This window comes from Wyeomyia smithii, chromosome 1 (assembly GCF_029784165.1).
Source record: "Wyeomyia smithii strain HCP4-BCI-WySm-NY-G18 chromosome 1, ASM2978416v1, whole genome shotgun sequence".
Lineage (NCBI taxonomy): Eukaryota > Metazoa > Arthropoda > Insecta > Diptera > Culicidae > Wyeomyia > Wyeomyia smithii.
The window spans coordinates 78,560,567-78,578,555 of record NC_073694.1 but is presented as its reverse complement, the minus strand read 5'-3'; the positions used below and the strand labels follow the sequence as shown (position 1 = coordinate 78,578,555).

At 36.0% G+C, this 17,989-nt stretch overlaps 1 protein-coding gene across 2 annotated transcripts in view; it reads right to left on the bottom strand.

The window, feature by feature from the left end:
- The window catches only part of LOC129718993 (uncharacterized), a 115,653-nt gene that overhangs the window by 76,707 nt on the left and 20,957 nt on the right, over positions 1 to 17,989 (bottom strand). The window contains exon 1 of one of the 2 annotated variants that reach the window (XM_055670290.1): positions 13,850 to 14,835. The exons of the other annotated variant lie outside the window; for it this stretch is intronic. Within the exon in view, the coding sequence (XP_055526265.1) occupies positions 13,850 to 13,916 (67 nt within the window). The 5' untranslated portion in view covers positions 13,917 to 14,835. Of the gene's footprint in view, positions 1 to 13,849; positions 14,836 to 17,989 lie in introns of those variants that run through there. 2 annotated transcript variants of the gene reach the window in all.

The following is a 17,989-nucleotide window of genomic DNA, read 5'->3' as shown; positions in this document are numbered from 1 at the left end:
ATCGTAACATCGTTTGGGTCCGGTCCAATTGATTTCGTTCCGGTTCGGTTCGGATCTGATCCGAAAACGGGTCCGGATCTGATCCGAAGTCCGGTCCGGAGTCTGGGAATGAAAGTTGCCATTTTTTTCGACATTAGTGTTTTAGTTGAAGAATCAATCATAAGGGGCCCTTCCTAAACCACGTGGTCATATTTTGATCACTTTTTATACCCCCCGTACCCCCCCCCGTGGTCTTTCGTGGTCTTTTGACAACCCCCCCCCCGTCCCTCTCTTTATGACCACGTGGTTTAGGAACGGACCCTAAAGTCTTGACCCTTAAATGCGCACGACGTTAAAAAATCATCTAGAACATAAAATCTTTGTTTAACAGGTTTACTGCTCTAAAACTAACCAATTTACATAATAAAATTGAAAGTTGTATTTTTTAATGTGCAAATATTACCATGTTGTTTTTAAACAATACTGTGACTTTATCGCAGATTAAAGTCTAAACAATTACTTTTGTTAACAGTGACTTTAAAATTGACCTTTTGTTAGTTTAATTTCTAATAATCCAGACATTTTCACTAACCACTAACCTCATTTTAAAATTTATTTTCAAAAACAGTCAACACCAGTCGGGAATCTCGCCATGTTTTTTTTCCGTTTCCGAGATTTTGACATCAAAAATAAAAACAAAACATTTAAATACAGTACTTTCAGCTATTAAGTTTTCTTCGTTAGAGTCTAGAGAGCTGTTTTAATGAATTATAATACTAAAAAATAGTAGAATACGTATACTTTAAAACGTTTCTAGTAGTGTTGTTTTAAAACAACATTGCGCATTTAAGGGTTAATGGACAATGGAGTTGTTGTTCTAAAAATATTTTTATCATTAACAGGCACTTGGTTCAGAAACCTATAAAGTTAGATTTCCTGTTAACACAAAGAACTTTATGCTGAAATATAAATCAAACTTACTGATCTGGTTAAAAATTAAAATGTTTACACACTTAAAAAATTTCGCCGGATCTAGGCATTGTTTGTGCCGAGATTTGGATAGCCGAGTGCTCGGCAACCATCTCGGCTGAATCTCTTTTACCGAGAATCTCGGAAAAGCAATGTTTGACAGATCTCATTTTATGCCGAGAATCGCGGTACACAGTTGACTGTGCTCTCGGCAAATCCAGCCGAGAAGCGGCAAACCAGTCTAACGACCTTTCGGTAATATAAGCTGAATGTTCGACACAGTAAAGAGCCGTTTTTTTTCAGTGGAATCCAATCGCAGAGAACAGTTTCGCTGTGAATTCGGTAGTTTTATTTCAAAAGATATATTAAAAGCTCGATGGGTTCTAGTACACACTTAGTTTCTTTTACCGAACTCAGCCATCTTTTTAACGAGTTCTCAACAGCTGAGCCATCAGCAATCTGTTCAGTAATTCATTTGCTTGACGAGTGTTCGGTAATTTTTCATTCTCGCTGAAATGTCAAACATAGAAGATAGCTCAGTAAAAATTTACAAAGTGTTCATCAAAAATTGCTACATAAGTCGGTATTTACAATGCTGACTATTCGTCACGAATTACCGAGCGTTTTGTAGATTTACAAAGCTGACGATTCGTCAAAAATTACCGAGCGTTCTGTAGACGTACAGCGAAGAGAGAAAAATAAATACGACCATTGTGAAAGCTGCTATTATAACCGTTGAATAATTTTAAAAAGGTATTTCGGATTGTTTGGATCGATTATACTGGTGCTCCCAGCACATTCAAGTAAAAACTTGATACGTTTGATGTTATGATGAATATAGGCTTTTTATTGCAGGCTTCTAGTAAACTGCTCTCCTGTGGTGGAGAAATTTCCATATGCTGACTGAAATGGTTTGCATTATCTCAATCGTAATAGATAGAATCTTGGGTAAAATCATTGTTGCGGATGTGCCATGATATGAAACATTCAACTAAAATACACAAATACGTACATATTTGATAAATAACAACTTACTGAATAGATCGTGTACTTCCACGTCGTTTTCTTGTAGATTTGAAAGTACGATATCCATTTTAATTTTTTTTTTTTTTGAAAATCACACGCGAAACACTTTAAATACTCAACTTCGAAACTCTTTGAATATTGAATATATTTTTTTTTTGAAAATCACACGCGAAACACTTTAAATACTCAACTTCGAAACTCTTTGAATATTTGCAACATGACGGACTTTTGATGTTTCGTTTTGACAGATGCAGAAAAATTGCCGAACAGTATAGTAACAAACATCAAGAGTTCAGTAAATCAATTGAAGGGTTTTCAGCAACAATTAGATAGGTGCTGACTGATCGTCAAATATTTACTGAACTTTATGAAAGTGCAGAACATACTTTAGTTTACATAAAGGGTCAGCAATGTTTTTTGCTGAGCTCGTCAAGTGCCTTTTGTATAACGGTAATTCGGTAAAAACTTCAACCGACATCAGTTATTTTTGAGGAAATTACAAAATGATCAGTATTTTTTCAAATTTACTGAACATGACCGTAATAAAAATTACTGAACAATTAAAACGAGAATAAGTGTGTAATTGAAGGAATTTATTCATACTAAATTTTGAATACTTAACTTTATCTTGCTCGCCAGTAGGGCATTGAGCAAAACATCTAGTCTAAAACTACGTCTAATGTCTATCCTTAAAACAAATGCAATATTGTATTCACACGATTTGAAACTACACTTTTTGAGTTCCAGCCACTTCCCACCAATCTGAACTACATTTTTTTCGGCTACCGGATTGTAAATACTGGTAATTTGCACTAATTTCAGCCAAACTTGTATCTGCTTCCTGTTTGCTCACACGTAACACGCATAAATTTGCACTAAGAAAAATGGCGGCAACTCGTTCATGAGAATGACAGCTGTATTGCCGAAACACGCCAACAAATAAAATTTATGCCGAGATACCAGTAATGTTTTTGCATGTTGTTTTTATCTGTTTGAACTGATTGCAGCATTAAAAAACGCGGAAAATCCAGTTCATTTTCAATTAATATTTTGGGACGAAAAACGCTCAATAATTAAAAAGAAATGCATCAATACTAACACATGTTCTAACATGACTTTGTTCAATCAGTGGAGGGTAAGACAAATCCCATGCACTACAAGCTCACTTTCTTATAAAGAACGGGGTCATGAAAAACACCCATAGGGGGAAGAAGATCCACCTAACTATTTTTGAAAATGTTCAAAATACAACCTTTTGCGTCTTAATTTTTGAAGAAATTCGAAAAATTTTCTGCTTTTTAGAAAAAAAATTTGTAAAATTTTTCATCTCATACCATGAAAACTCTAAAAAGCAACATGAACAGATTTTTACTGTTATTCTGCATATTCTTCAAAGAAGCCAATTCTAACACCTCGCATTTGAAAATCGGTGCAAAAATTATGATTTCTCAAAGTTAGGACTATAGGGAAAAATGACGACTTTAGGAATTACCATAACTTATATATGGGATCTGCAACCTCAAAAAATGAGATTAGCAAGAATTTCACATTGCGAGTTCGGCTCGGTTTTCTAAAATGCCCGGATCGGGCTGGCTTCGGGTTTGATCGAAAACAAAATTCGGGTTCGGTTCGGGTACGGGTTTGAAATATCCGAAACCCGACCATCTAAAATAAGCATAATAATGTCGAATATCATGCAACTATAAAAATCACTTACATTTTAATACCTTTCAAAGTTCAAAGCAATGGGTCAGTCTTAAATTGATATTGAAAAATCGTCCCCTCTAAAAAAAATTGAGGTCGAGTTTCACAGAAATAAAATTTTGGGTCGTGTTTCGGGTTTGATTGAAACGCAAAACTTTGGTTTCAGATCAGGTAATATATATCGCACGCTTAGCCTTGGGGCTAATAGCGGTCTCGATCAACTAGATTAGTTGAGAGAATTCGTTATCGATATTGTTTTTGGCACATTTTGTATGTGTAAGATAAGTACAACGATACACCGTGCCCCAGTGCTGAGTCGAGAAAATTTCCAGCTCGAAAAGATCCTCGACTCGATCGGGAATCGAACCCGATATCACAACCGTGTGGGAGAGCTAGCCGACAGACATCGCTAACCACAGAGCCACGGGGACCACATCAGATCAGATCAGGTACGGATTTGAAAAATATACCCGACCATCTCTAGTAAGCAACACAAGGGCGATCAAATATACTTTGCTATGGTATTTCCAAAAAATGCTGGATAGTATTCCGTTACCTCATGAATTATTATGAAAAGTATGCATTTTCCGGGTCAAATTATTTTTCAACTTGTGAAACGCATGACCAAGCATGATGAAACAGAATACAAATATTAGATTTGTAGTCATTATTCTATTCTTTGTAAAAAGTAAGTGAATGGTATGATTAGTATACCATTCTAATTTCATTATATATCTGGTGTAAGAAAAGCCTACTTGAATTAAATGTAAAAAAATGCAATGTAATATCCTTTAGCAGAAAACCAACAATGCCCAAAATTGTAATTGCATTAGGGGATCAGAATGTGAAGAAATGTGATAAAGTTAGGGATTTAGGAATTATCTTAGATTCTAAACTTAATTTCATCGACCACTATAACACTATCATACACAAGGCAAACAACATGTTAGGGTTAATCAAACGCTTCTGCTACAATTTTCAAGACCCGTACACTATCAAAACTTTGTATATTGCCTATGTGAGGTCAATACTGGAATACTGTAGCATTGTGTGGTCTCCTCGTCCTGGCGTACATGAAGAAAGAATAGAATCAGTACAAAAGCAATTTCTACTATATGCTCTTCGTAAGCTAGGTTGGACCGCACATCGTCTTCCGTCATATGAAGCACGCTGCATATTGATTGACATTCAAACATTAAAAGAAAAAGAGTTAGTGTGCCTTGAAATTAGATAGATGGTGTACGCTGAATGGTTATGTACTCAGTCAAGTAAAAGTTTTTTTCAGAAATTTTGACTGATTTTTCTTGGTTTATTCTACACCCCCACGCTTGTGTACACGGGTGCGCTCCTAACCATCTGCACCCCCATTCGACGCCACTGCTTCACATCTACAGCCACCAGAATGGAAATTGAACTGGAGGTGACGAATAAAACAATCCAGTGCTCATACTACCATAAAGACTTCTTTCCCATCGGAAGGAATTCGCAAAAAAGAGATTAAACATCACCTGAAGAAACCAAAACACAATAGAGCCCAGAAATAGTTTTCGACATCGGAATGAAAAATTGGGTCCCGTCGAAAATCGTAACATCGTTTGGGTCCGGTCCAATTGATTTCGTTCCGGTTCGGTTCGGATCTGATCCGAAAACGGGTCCGGATCTGATCCGAAGTCCGGTCCGGAGTCTGGGAATGAAAGTTGCCATTTTTTTCGACATTAGTGTTTTAGTTGAAGAATCAATCATAAGGGGCCCTTCCTAAACCACGTGGTCATATTTTGATCACTTTTTATACCCCCCGTACCCCCCCCCCCGTGGTCTTTCGTGGTCTTTTGACAACCCCCCCCCCCGTCCCTCTCTTTATGACCACGTGGTTTAGGAACGGACCCTAAAGTCTTGACCCTTAAATGCGCACGACGTTAAAAAATCATCTAGAACATAAAATCTTTGTTTAACAGGTTTACTGCTCTAAAACTAACCAATTTACATAATAAAATTGAAAGTTGTATTTTTTAATGTGCAAATATTACCATGTTGTTTTTAAACAATACTGTGACTTTATCGCAGATTAAAGTCTAAACAATTACTTTTGTTAACAGTGACTTTAAAATTGACCTTTTGTTAGTTTAATTTCTAATAATCCAGACATTTTCACTAACCACTAACCTCATTTTAAAATTTATTTTCAAAAACAGTCAACACCAGTCGGGAATCTCGCCATGTTTTTTTTCCGTTTCCGAGATTTTGACATCAAAAATAAAAACAAAACATTTAAATACAGTACTTTCAGCTATTAAGTTTTCTTCGTTAGAGTCTAGAGAGCTGTTTTAATGAATTATAATACTAAAAAATAGTAGAATACGTATACTTTAAAACGTTTCTAGTAGTGTTGTTTTAAAACAACATTGCGCATTTAAGGGTTAATGGACAATGGAGTTGTTGTTCTAAAAATATTTTTATCATTAACAGGCACTTGGTTCAGAAACCTATAAAGTTAGATTTCCTGTTAACACAAAGAACTTTATGCTGAAATATAAATCAAACTTACTGATCTGGTTAAAAATTAAAATGTTTACACACTTAAAAAATTTCGCCGGATCTAGGCATTGTTTGTGCCGAGATTTGGATAGCCGAGTGCTCGGCAACCATCTCGGCTGAATCTCTTTTACCGAGAATCTCGGAAAAGCAATGTTTGACAGATCTCATTTTATGCCGAGAATCGCGGTACACAGTTGACTGTGCTCTCGGCAAATCCAGCCGAGAAGCGGCAAACCAGTCTAACGACCTTTCGGTAATATAAGCTGAATGTTCGACACAGTAAAGAGCCGTTTTTTTTCAGTGGAATCCAATCGCAGAGAACAGTTTCGCTGTGAATTCGGTAGTTTTATTTCAAAAGATATATTAAAAGCTCGATGGGTTCTAGTACACACTTAGTTTCTTTTACCGAACTCAGCCATCTTTTTAACGAGTTCTCAACAGCTGAGCCATCAGCAATCTGTTCAGTAATTCATTTGCTTGACGAGTGTTCGGTAATTTTTCATTCTCGCTGAAATGTCAAACATAGAAGATAGCTCAGTAAAAATTTACAAAGTGTTCATCAAAAATTGCTACATAAGTCGGTATTTACAATGCTGACTATTCGTCACGAATTACCGAGCGTTTTGTAGATTTACAAAGCTGACGATTCGTCAAAAATTACCGAGCGTTCTGTAGACGTACAGCGAAGAGAGAAAAATAAATACGACCATTGTGAAAGCTGCTATTATAACCGTTGAATAATTTTAAAAAGGTATTTCGGATTGTTTGGATCGATTATACTGGTGCTCCCAGCACATTCAAGTAAAAACTTGATACGTTTGATGTTATGATGAATATAGGCTTTTTATTGCAGGCTTCTAGTAAACTGCTCTCCTGTGGTGGAGAAATTTCCATATGCTGACTGAAATGGTTTGCATTATCTCAATCGTAATAGATAGAATCTTGGGTAAAATCATTGTTGCGGATGTGCCATGATATGAAACATTCAACTAAAATACACAAATACGTACATATTTGATAAATAACAACTTACTGAATAGATCGTGTACTTCCACGTCGTTTTCTTGTAGATTTGAAAGTACGATATCCATTTTAATTTTTTTTTTTTTTGAAAATCACACGCGAAACACTTTAAATACTCAACTTCGAAACTCTTTGAATATTGAATATATTTTTTTTTTGAAAATCACACGCGAAACACTTTAAATACTCAACTTCGAAACTCTTTGAATATTTGCAACATGACGGACTTTTGATGTTTCGTTTTGACAGATGCAGAAAAATTGCCGAACAGTATAGCAACAAACATCAAGAGTTCAGTAAATCAATTGAAGGGTTTTCAGCAACAATTAGATAGGTGCTGACTGATCGTCAAATATTTACTGAACTTTATGAAAGTGCAGAACATACTTTAGTTTACATAAAGGGTCAGCAATGTTTTTTGCTGAGCTCGTCAAGTGCCTTTTGTATAACGGTAATTCGGTAAAAACTTCAACCGACATCAGTTATTTTTGAGGAAATTACAAAATGATCAGTATTTTTTCAAATTTACTGAACATGACCGTAATAAAAATTACTGAACAATTAAAACGAGAATAAGTGTGTAATTGAAGGAATTTATTCATACTAAATTTTGAATACTTAACTTTATCTTGCTCGCCAGTAGGGCATTGAGCAAAACATCTAGTCTAAAACTACGTCTAATGTCTATCCTTAAAACAAATGCAATATTGTATTCACACGATTTGAAACTACACTTTTTGAGTTCCAGCCACTTCCCACCAATCTGAACTACATTTTTTTCGGCTACCGGATTGTAAATACTGGTAATTTGCACTAATTTCAGCCAAACTTGTATCTGCTTCCTGTTTGCTCACACGTAACACGCATAAATTTGCACTAAGAAAAATGGCGGCAACTCGTTCATGAGAATGACAGCTGTATTGCCGAAACACGCCAACAAATAAAATTTATGCCGAGATACCAGTAATGTTTTTGCATGTTGTTTTTATCTGTTTGAACTGATTGCAGCATTAAAAAACGCGGAAAATCCAGTTCATTTTCAATTAATATTTTGGGACGAAAAACGCTCAATAATTAAAAAGAAATGCATCAATACTAACACATGTTCTAACATGACTTTGTTCAATCAGTGGAGGGTAAGACAAATCCCATGCACTACAAGCTCACTTTCTTATAAAGAACGGGGTCATGAAAAACACCCATAGGGGGAAGAAGATCCACCTAACTATTTTTGAAAATGTTCAAAATACAACCTTTTGCGTCTTAATTTTTGAAGAAATTCGAAAAATTTTCTGCTTTTTAGAAAAAAAATTTGTAAAATTTTTCATCTCATACCATGAAAACTCTAAAAAGCAACATGAACAGATTTTTACTGTTATTCTGCATATTCTTCAAAGAAGCCAATTCTAACACCTCGCATTTGAAAATCGGTGCAAAAATTATGATTTCTCAAAGTTAGGACTATAGGGAAAAATGACGACTTTAGGAATTACCATAACTTATATATGGGATCTGCAACCTCAAAAAATGAGATTAGCAAGAATTTCACATTGCGAGTTCGGCTCGGTTTTCTAAAATGCCCGGATCGGGCTGGCTTCGGGTTTGATCGAAAACAAAATTCGGGTTCGGTTCGGGTACGGGTTTGAAATATCCGAAACCCGACCATCTAAAATAAGCATAATAATGTCGAATATCATGCAACTATAAAAATCACTTACATTTTAATACCTTTCAAAGTTCAAAGCAATGGGTCAGTCTTAAATTGATATTGAAAAATCGTCCCCTCTAAAAAAAATTGAGGTCGAGTTTCACAGAAATAAAATTTTGGGTCGTGTTTCGGGTTTGATTGAAACGCAAAACTTTGGTTTCAGATCAGGTAATATATATCGCACGCTTAGCCTTGGGGCTAATAGCGGTCTCGATCAACTAGATTAGTTGAGAGAATTCGTTATCGATATTGTTTTTGGCACATTTTGTATGTGTAAGATAAGTACAACGATACACCGTGCCCCAGTGCTGAGTCGAGAAAATTTCCAGCTCGAAAAGATCCTCGACTCGATCGGGAATCGAACCCGATATCACAACCGTGTGGGAGAGCTAGCCGACAGACATCGCTAACCACAGAGCCACGGGGACCACATCAGATCAGATCAGGTACGGATTTGAAAAATATACCCGACCATCTCTAGTAAGCAACACAAGGGCGATCAAATATACTTTGCTATGGTATTTCCAAAAAATGCTGGATAGTATTCCGTTACCTCATGAATTATTATGAAAAGTATGCATTTTCCGGGTCAAATTATTTTTCAACTTGTGAAACGCATGACCAAGCATGATGAAACAGAATACAAATATTAGATTTGTAGTCATTATTCTATTCTTTGTAAAAAGTAAGTGAATGGTATGATTAGTATACCATTCTAATTTCATTATATATCTGGTGTAAGAAAAGCCTACTTGAATTAAATGTAAAAAAATGCAATGTAATATCCTTTAGCAGAAAACCAACAATGCCCAAAATTGTAATTGCATTAGGGGATCAGAATGTGAAGAAATGTGATAAAGTTAGGGATTTAGGAATTATCTTAGATTCTAAACTTAATTTCATCGACCACTATAACACTATCATACACAAGGCAAACAACATGTTAGGGTTAATCAAACGCTTCTGCTACAATTTTCAAGACCCGTACACTATCAAAACTTTGTATATTGCCTATGTGAGGTCAATACTGGAATACTGTAGCATTGTGTGGTCTCCTCGTCCTGGCGTACATGAAGAAAGAATAGAATCAGTACAAAAGCAATTTCTACTATATGCTCTTCGTAAGCTAGGTTGGACCGCACATCGTCTTCCGTCATATGAAGCACGCTGCATATTGATTGACATTCAAACATTAAAAGAACGGCGAGAGTACGCGATGGCTTCATTTGTAAACGATATCGTTTCGCAGAACGTTGACTCAGCAGTACTACTTTCTAAATTGAACTTTTATGCACCCATTCGACAACTTCGACACCGTAGTTTATTTGCTCTTAACCATCATCGTACGGAATACGCAAAAAATGGACCTATAAATAGTATGATGAATTCTTATAATCAACACTGCGAAGCCATTGACTTTACGATGTCCCGGTATAAACTAAAACAGTATTTCAAGTCCTTGAGGCTGAGGACACAAAATTAATTTGTTTTATGTTCGTGTATAGTTTAGAAATTATTGTAACCAGTCTACATATATGATTGACGAAATAAATAAATAAATATAATACAAATTCTCTAGCAACAGAAAGATTTGATGAATAACTGGTCGACGAAATAAAAAGAGGTGCATTTCAAAATCTCAAACCATTCCTCTCCATTCCTATGAATTTTGGTGCCCCTAGCCATTACCAAAACGCGTCAACTAACGTGAGAGTGTCGCATAGTAATTGCTAGCCGGGTTTGTCGCTCTAACGTTAACATACACACATAATCAATGACTGAAAAAAAGTTAGTTTCATTTTTCCGATTTGAGTTTTTGGAGTGCACCTGTGTTGACCAGTGTAATTTACAAATTATTTATTAAAGAGTGAATTGTGTTATGTTGTTCATATATTGCAACATTCATTATTGTAATATTATTGCATCTTTGCTTGTTGATGGAAAATCACGAATAACCACGAATTAAAAGCTTGATTTTGAAGTAGAATACTTCTCTCAGGAAGTTCGGCTACATAGGGATGTGAAATGAAAATCTAAAACCGAAAAAAGTGAAAAATATGTCCAATTTCAAATGCTAATAAATCGGTTAGTATCCGATGGATTTCCTTCGTTCTTGTAGCAATAGATTGGAAAATTTTCTAAGATTCTTCCCAAAAGAAGATATTTGTAATTTTATTATTCACACTATTGTACTATTGAAAATAGTCAAGCCTTGTCAAAACGAAAAACTCGACCTCTGATTGGTCGTTATATGATTGCTTCCCAAGCACGGTCGACAGAATCTTATACCTTGCAATTAAAAAACATGCTATTCGGCCTATATAAGAGCCTGTTTTAGCCGAAGCCGGTCATAATAGTTCTAAACAGTGACAACAGCAGTAGTCCTTCCTTAGCAGCAGCACTATCCCTGTGGTTGGTCACCACGTCTCAGGAGCAGCGCGGTTCTTCTCAGCGTGTGTCGCCAGACTGCCATTATTTCCCCCGTTGTGGGGCAGCATGAAGATTGCCATCAGGAAATCCAGTTTTGAACATCAAAATGCCTTTTTCAAGGCAAATAAACAAGTCATTGAAAGTTAATAATTTTTGACAACGCAAGCAAGATTCTGTGTTGGATCCTAGCAATTCAAATTTGTCACACCCGTCGAATTTACTGAATGTGAAATAGCTTCCACAGTGCATGTTGTCCGTGAATCTTGAACCCTCCACTGTTAGGGCAGCTCAAAGGTTGTGATCCGCAACCGATTTTGAACCGCAAAATGCCTTTTTCAAGGCAAATAAAAAATAATTGAAGGTTAATAATTTTCTGGCATCAACACAAGCAAACATTCTGTGCGGGATGCAATCAAATTCGGTTGTAGTTGTCTAATTTTTACTTTATTTAGTAAATAAAGTATATAATTTAGTTATTTAGTACGAGCAGCGCAAAGGCTGCGATCAGCATAACCGACTTTGAATAACAAACTGCCCTCTTGGAACGCATTCACAAAAGCAGTTAGTTTGACTATGCAGAGCTAATATGAAGTCGATTCAATCAATCAGCATTAACAGAATTTCGTCGTCTCCCAACTGCCAAGTTGCAACATGATGCAACACGCAACAGCGAGCAAACGAAATCGCTTGATGTTACAAGCCGCAATACGGTTAGGGGTCAAATCGTTGCGTGTGTGAGAGCACCATCGGTGTTTATTCGCTGGATACAAAAATCAAATGCGAATTGTTGAATAATTCGTCTAAAGAACATTAGGAAATGGTAAAACTGAACAGAAAGGCGTGGCCTATTACGTAGCGCCCTTCGGCTATAAAAGAGTGTTTCTGGGAAAACTAGCTACATTCATTAGTCGGAAAGTGAGCAGCATGGACTGTCCACAACCTTGACAGCAGTAGCAGCAGATATCAGCACTCTGCAGTAACAGACAATAGCAGCGGGTTGCGCCTGTGGCTGCCTTCAAATTAACAAATCGCTTGCCTTGTGGTTGGTCATCACGTCTCAGGCCTCTGCCAGGCTGAACGCCAACGCGAGCGAGCCTCTAATGGAAATGTTGGATCATTTTGTTCAGAAGAATATTACTGTCGGTAATATTACACAGATCATTGCATTATATCCGATATGGAATTGAACAATTGTTCTTCTGAGGACAAATAAAACACTTAATCTGAAGAGTTAATAGCTTTGGGTACCAGTAGCAGTATGGTAACAGCTTCAGCGGTAGGTGCATCCGGTACTTCCCTAAGGCCGATGTTATAAGAAAGTAAATGGAAGCGGCACGGCGAAGCAGTTCGGGTGTGCTTAGACACGCATCATTTTTCGTTGTTGATATTATTCCCCACATGAAACGACGCGCTTTCGTACGATAGCGGCGGTTTTAGCGGTAGGTGTATTTGCCAACACTAACTTCAGTAAAACCGTGTCTAATTTTTAATGTGAAAACACCTTACTATTGTGTTGGCCGTGCGCATCAGGCCTCTGCCAGGCTAAACACGAAAAGCGGCGCGAGCCGATTCGCCCGGCCGTAGGTTAATGTACAGCCGTAAGTAGAGCTGTGTAAAAGTATTCTACTTCTACCTTGCGGTCGTGGCTTTGCACACAACCCTCCTGTGAATTTTTTAAAACTTATTTTTGAAATATCTCATAAACAGACGCATTTAGAGAGCTAGTCGCCAAGAGCTTCATGATGTGAAATTACTATTGAAATTACATTCCAGCATTGGAATTTATTCATTCCTTTAAAAGCTGAAATTGACAAAATTGTGTGAAATTTAACTTTTAAGCGAAAATTTGTCTTGCATTTCTCCATATTGCAAATTTTGTCAAAAGTTTTAACAAAAAACAAATTTCAAAGAAAAATTATACTCGGTACACCTAAAAATAAAATCTAATGTTTATTTACTAATTTTCAAAGCCAAAATTCAAATTTTAATTCGAAAATTTCTATATGAAGCGTTGAAATTAAACAATTTATTTTGAATTTAAACTTCAATAGAATTTGTATATTATTTCTTCTTCTTGGACTTTTTCTGAATGTTCGACACAGTAAACTGCAACTAAAGATTTCTAAGCAACAATGCTTTTAAAGAAGCAAAATACTCAGTTTGCTAAGTCAAATGTGTGTGCAAAGCTTCATTTAAATCGAAAATGGCTGTATAAAGTTCTGCTTATTTTCAGATTTTTCAATTATACCATCCTACAAGCGAAATTGTGAATAGGTGTTAAAAGTTAACTATCATCATTAAATCCATATCAATTAAAACTTATACCAACTACTTTAGGTTTGTGGCGGGGATGTGTATTCCCATTAGCCCTCTAACATATTTTACATGCGGTGCTTGTTGAATTTCTTCTATCACAGCAGCACTTGATTTAGCTTTATACAGAGGTTTTTATTAGCTACGGTGTGACTTCCTTACCTTCAATCAGGCTGAGTTCGGCAAAAATTGTGAAGTAACATACTAATAATGCTTTTGCCGACAGCATTATTTTGAGACTCGTCAGTTCGTATCGGGATCACCTCAGTTATCCAGTTTTTACTGTATCACTTCAAATGGGCTTTTGCAAAAACTATGCGTAAAACTGCACATTTATGGGAATCAACAAGTCAACCTAATCGGTATACGAAAGAGGATTTGTGTATATAAATATTGGCAGGTCGAAAGTCAACGAATTATTTTTTTTATCCCCAGCCTTTCATCTGTTGATATTTTTAAAGACAAAACTTCACTGCGGTAATCGTATAGTGAGCACGTAAAAAGAAAAGAAAAGTTCAAGTGGCAGCTTCAGTGAGTCAATAAAAGCTTCGATGCAGAGTGTAAACAGCTGCTTTTTGTACTATGGACAGGTAGTAGACGGCAAAAAGGCGAATATCTGCTTTCACATGTTGCTTTCACTCGCAATATTATTACATCGTACGCACAAATAACTCTTTTTCGGAACTTAGCTCTTTTGTTTTAAGCCACTTCATTACTTATTTTAGACGAAGATTTTGAACAGACCACTAGAGCCGTTTTTTTTTCACTTCAATGACTGTTATTTAACTTTTCCGTAAGTAGAGTAACAATTTGTATACAAAGAATGGCGCGTCTATTGAGTCACTTTGTCAACGGCAGTTCACCACCTACTTCGTGCTTGTTTAACGAGCGTAATGACCACGCATTAAAATATTTCAATTGCCGCAGCGTATATTCAAACTTATCGATATCATTTGAAAATTATGTAATTTTCACACAGAGCTCTATATGAATGTAACTTGTTTTCGAACAACTCCTAGTTGAAATGCACTCTCTTCAACCGGCAGACCAAACTGGTAAACTGGTAATCGAGGTGAAGCTTCTTGTTCACGAGCGTGTGCACTTCCGATCCGTTCAAGTTACCGACTACTACTGATTCGCTTATGGAGCTCAGCGCCAGCAATCGAGAAAGGCTCACCAAGTTGTTACGCTTAAACTAAGTCGTACGAGTAGGTCCCCGTGGACCGCGATCGTGTCGCTGTAATGGCAAAGGTAAGAGAGCCTTTATAATCGTAGCCGCCCACGTTTGTATACAAGTCGACGGATGCAACGGTCTGGCACACATACCTACAATTTTTTGCTCTCCTGTGTTCTTATAATGAGAAAAAAAATCGTTTGTTTTTTGTTTCGGTTTTGGTTTGATTTATCATCTCTTTGGATCTATTGAACGATAAGAGGCAACAAAATAAATTTGATGAATGCTCTCGAGGCTGTTCGTTTCGCGCAACACCTTCGCTGGACGTGAGATGAAACTTTAAAAAGCTTCCACGTATAAACCAAACATGTTTACTGGAGTATTCAAAATGAAAGCGAATGTAGCGCGATCTCATGGAGTCGAATGCGCGCTTGCATTTAAAAGTTGAGAGCGCATGCTACAGCGGCACTGCAACTACATTTGCGCTCAATTGCAAGAGATAGTAGGGTAAGGAACGGTTTGAGCAGTGCACAATGTTTTATTTTGCTGATTTCGTGCACAAAGCTAATAGCGTCTTCAAATTTGATTTTAGTGATATGCTTTATTCGGAAAAGTTTCTATGTATTTTATTGTGCTTCTTTTAGAATGTACGATTTAGTGATTAGTTCACCTAGAATTGAAATGGCAAATTTATTTTTTCAGGACAGTGAGATAGACAGGTAGTGTCTTCACAAAAGTTGTGGCAAATGGTTTTACTAGCAACTTTGTCGAAGATGTCGGATTTCTATTTCTTATGTTAAAAAAGATATAAAAAGTTTCATATGCAAAGTTCACTCAAATCATAATTTTAAATATAACTTTTTTCCCGGATTTTCTACATATTTTATACCTTCTACAAAATTGTTAGCCAAACATAAATCCACATTTTTGCTGAACATTTGATCTAGCTATGGTTCAAAATAAAACAGTTATTCAACTATTAACGGATTTTCAAGGGTTAGTTTAACTTCAAATTACTCAGCCGTACGCAAATATACGCAGATAACTTTTTGATGTTCTGAAAGCACGTCTATTCTACTTCCAAAAAAATATAAAATCATTTGTCTAATAGAGTCTTTTCGAATGGTTCAATGAAAAAAATCTTTTGCATGAAAATTCTAACTTTATCAAAGAATTTTGTTATTTCTAAATACAGTCATACCTTGATATAAGGCAACTTTATTTTTATTTTTGTTACCTATATCGAGTTACGTTATATCGAAGCAAAAATTTTTTTTTTAATTTATGCAATGATGTTAATGGTAACTCAAAAATGCGCGAAAACCTATTTTACATAACCTATCAGTATTTTTAGACCTTTCTTATGTCCATTTAGAAATATTTTCAGACGCAAAAAAAATTTTTTTTCAATTGATACAATAGGTCACTCAAAGATACGTGAAAACCTATTTCCCATCACCTATTAGTATTTTGAAACCATCCTTATGCACATTTTGGACAATTTTCGCATTGGTTTCATTGGTTTCAAAACTTACTACAAACAATTTTAGAAGCAATTTATAGCCCAAAAACCGTTGCTGTATCATTTATGTTCAATTTCAATACATTTTTAAAAGTTATGTTATATCGAGGTAAAAGTTACGTTATATCGAGATACGTTATATCGAGGTATGACTGTATAGCGTTTTACAATCTTCAGCAAAAATATAAATCCAATAAAACCGCATAGTTTTTAGAGCGTCATAAAAATATAGGAAATCATGGGAAAGAGTTATAATGAAAAATATGAATTTATGGTCAAAGTTCAACACATGACGTCATCTAAAGTGAATCAAAAATCGTATTAAAAATAAATACGAAATATAAGAGTAGAAATAGAAACTAACTGAATTTTTCTCTTCTGAATAATGTGAAGCAATTCTGCTAAGACGCTCGAATTTTTTTTCAACTTTTCTTAAAACTTTGTTTGTCTTTTTATTTAAACTTTGTTTGTCTTTTTTCTCCCGCAACTCAACCAAGAATTTTTTAAAATTATCAACAGTTTATTTATTCCTTCATAACAACAGCTGCTCATAACAATTCCAGAAGCTTCATAAACTCTACAAGGAAATTTGGAACAACCGATGAAGAAGACATCAAAGATGACAATTAACTGTGACTAAAAATTCATATATTTCATTTTAACTCTTTCCCATGATTTTCTATATTTTTATGACCTTCTAAAAAATTACACGATTTTATTGGATCTATATTTTTACTGAAGATTGTAAAACGCTATATTTCGAAATAACAAAGTTATTTGATAAAGTCAGAATTTTCATGCAAAAGCATTTTAATCAGTCGAAGAAAACGAACCTTAAACACTCGAATTTTAATCATTATGGACGATATCCGATAACACTAGCTGATGGGACACTCCGATAACCTAGCTGTCTTACGATGCAAACTGCTTAGAACAGGTTCGGGGTGATGGAATAGTGTCCCTCGATTGGGAAATTGATTTTTGTTAAAGTTTGCTAAATCAGTCTGAAAACAAGTGCTGACAGAGGAAAAGAGAGAGAACAAATGCTTGAATTTCACCCAACACATTTCGGGTATTTTTTTAACTCAACTTTTTTTTCCTGTATGGACTTCCTCACTGCGACCAGAATCGTAGATCTATTGTGAGATATGCCCGGGTGTCTGCTGTATCCCGCACTTCTGTTAATGGCAATACCGCTATTGAGAAGTGGCATGCTTATTATTGTTGTTCATCAGTGCTTGTGTGCAATGTGATACTCTTCCTTACACGCTTACTGTTCTACTATACCGATGCTCGTTTCTCTTGCCAAATATCACCAATTATAATTCCCTGGAGAAGTTTCGTCGTGCGTCCTTCTGGCCAGTTTTATTGATAAGAGGGACTTATTTTTTGTTAAGAGGAAGTCACGCAAAGGTATTGTAGATTTCAGCGTAAAGGAAGGGTAACTGGTGGGGAGCCTGAGAATAAACCCATGCTTAAGTCCTTTTTGACATCGGATGGCCTGGTTCTACTAAGATTCGAACCCACGACCATCCGCTTGACAAAGCGGACTCTGTAACCTTGCGGCTACGCAGCTCATCAACTCAACTCAACTTTTAGAATGAGT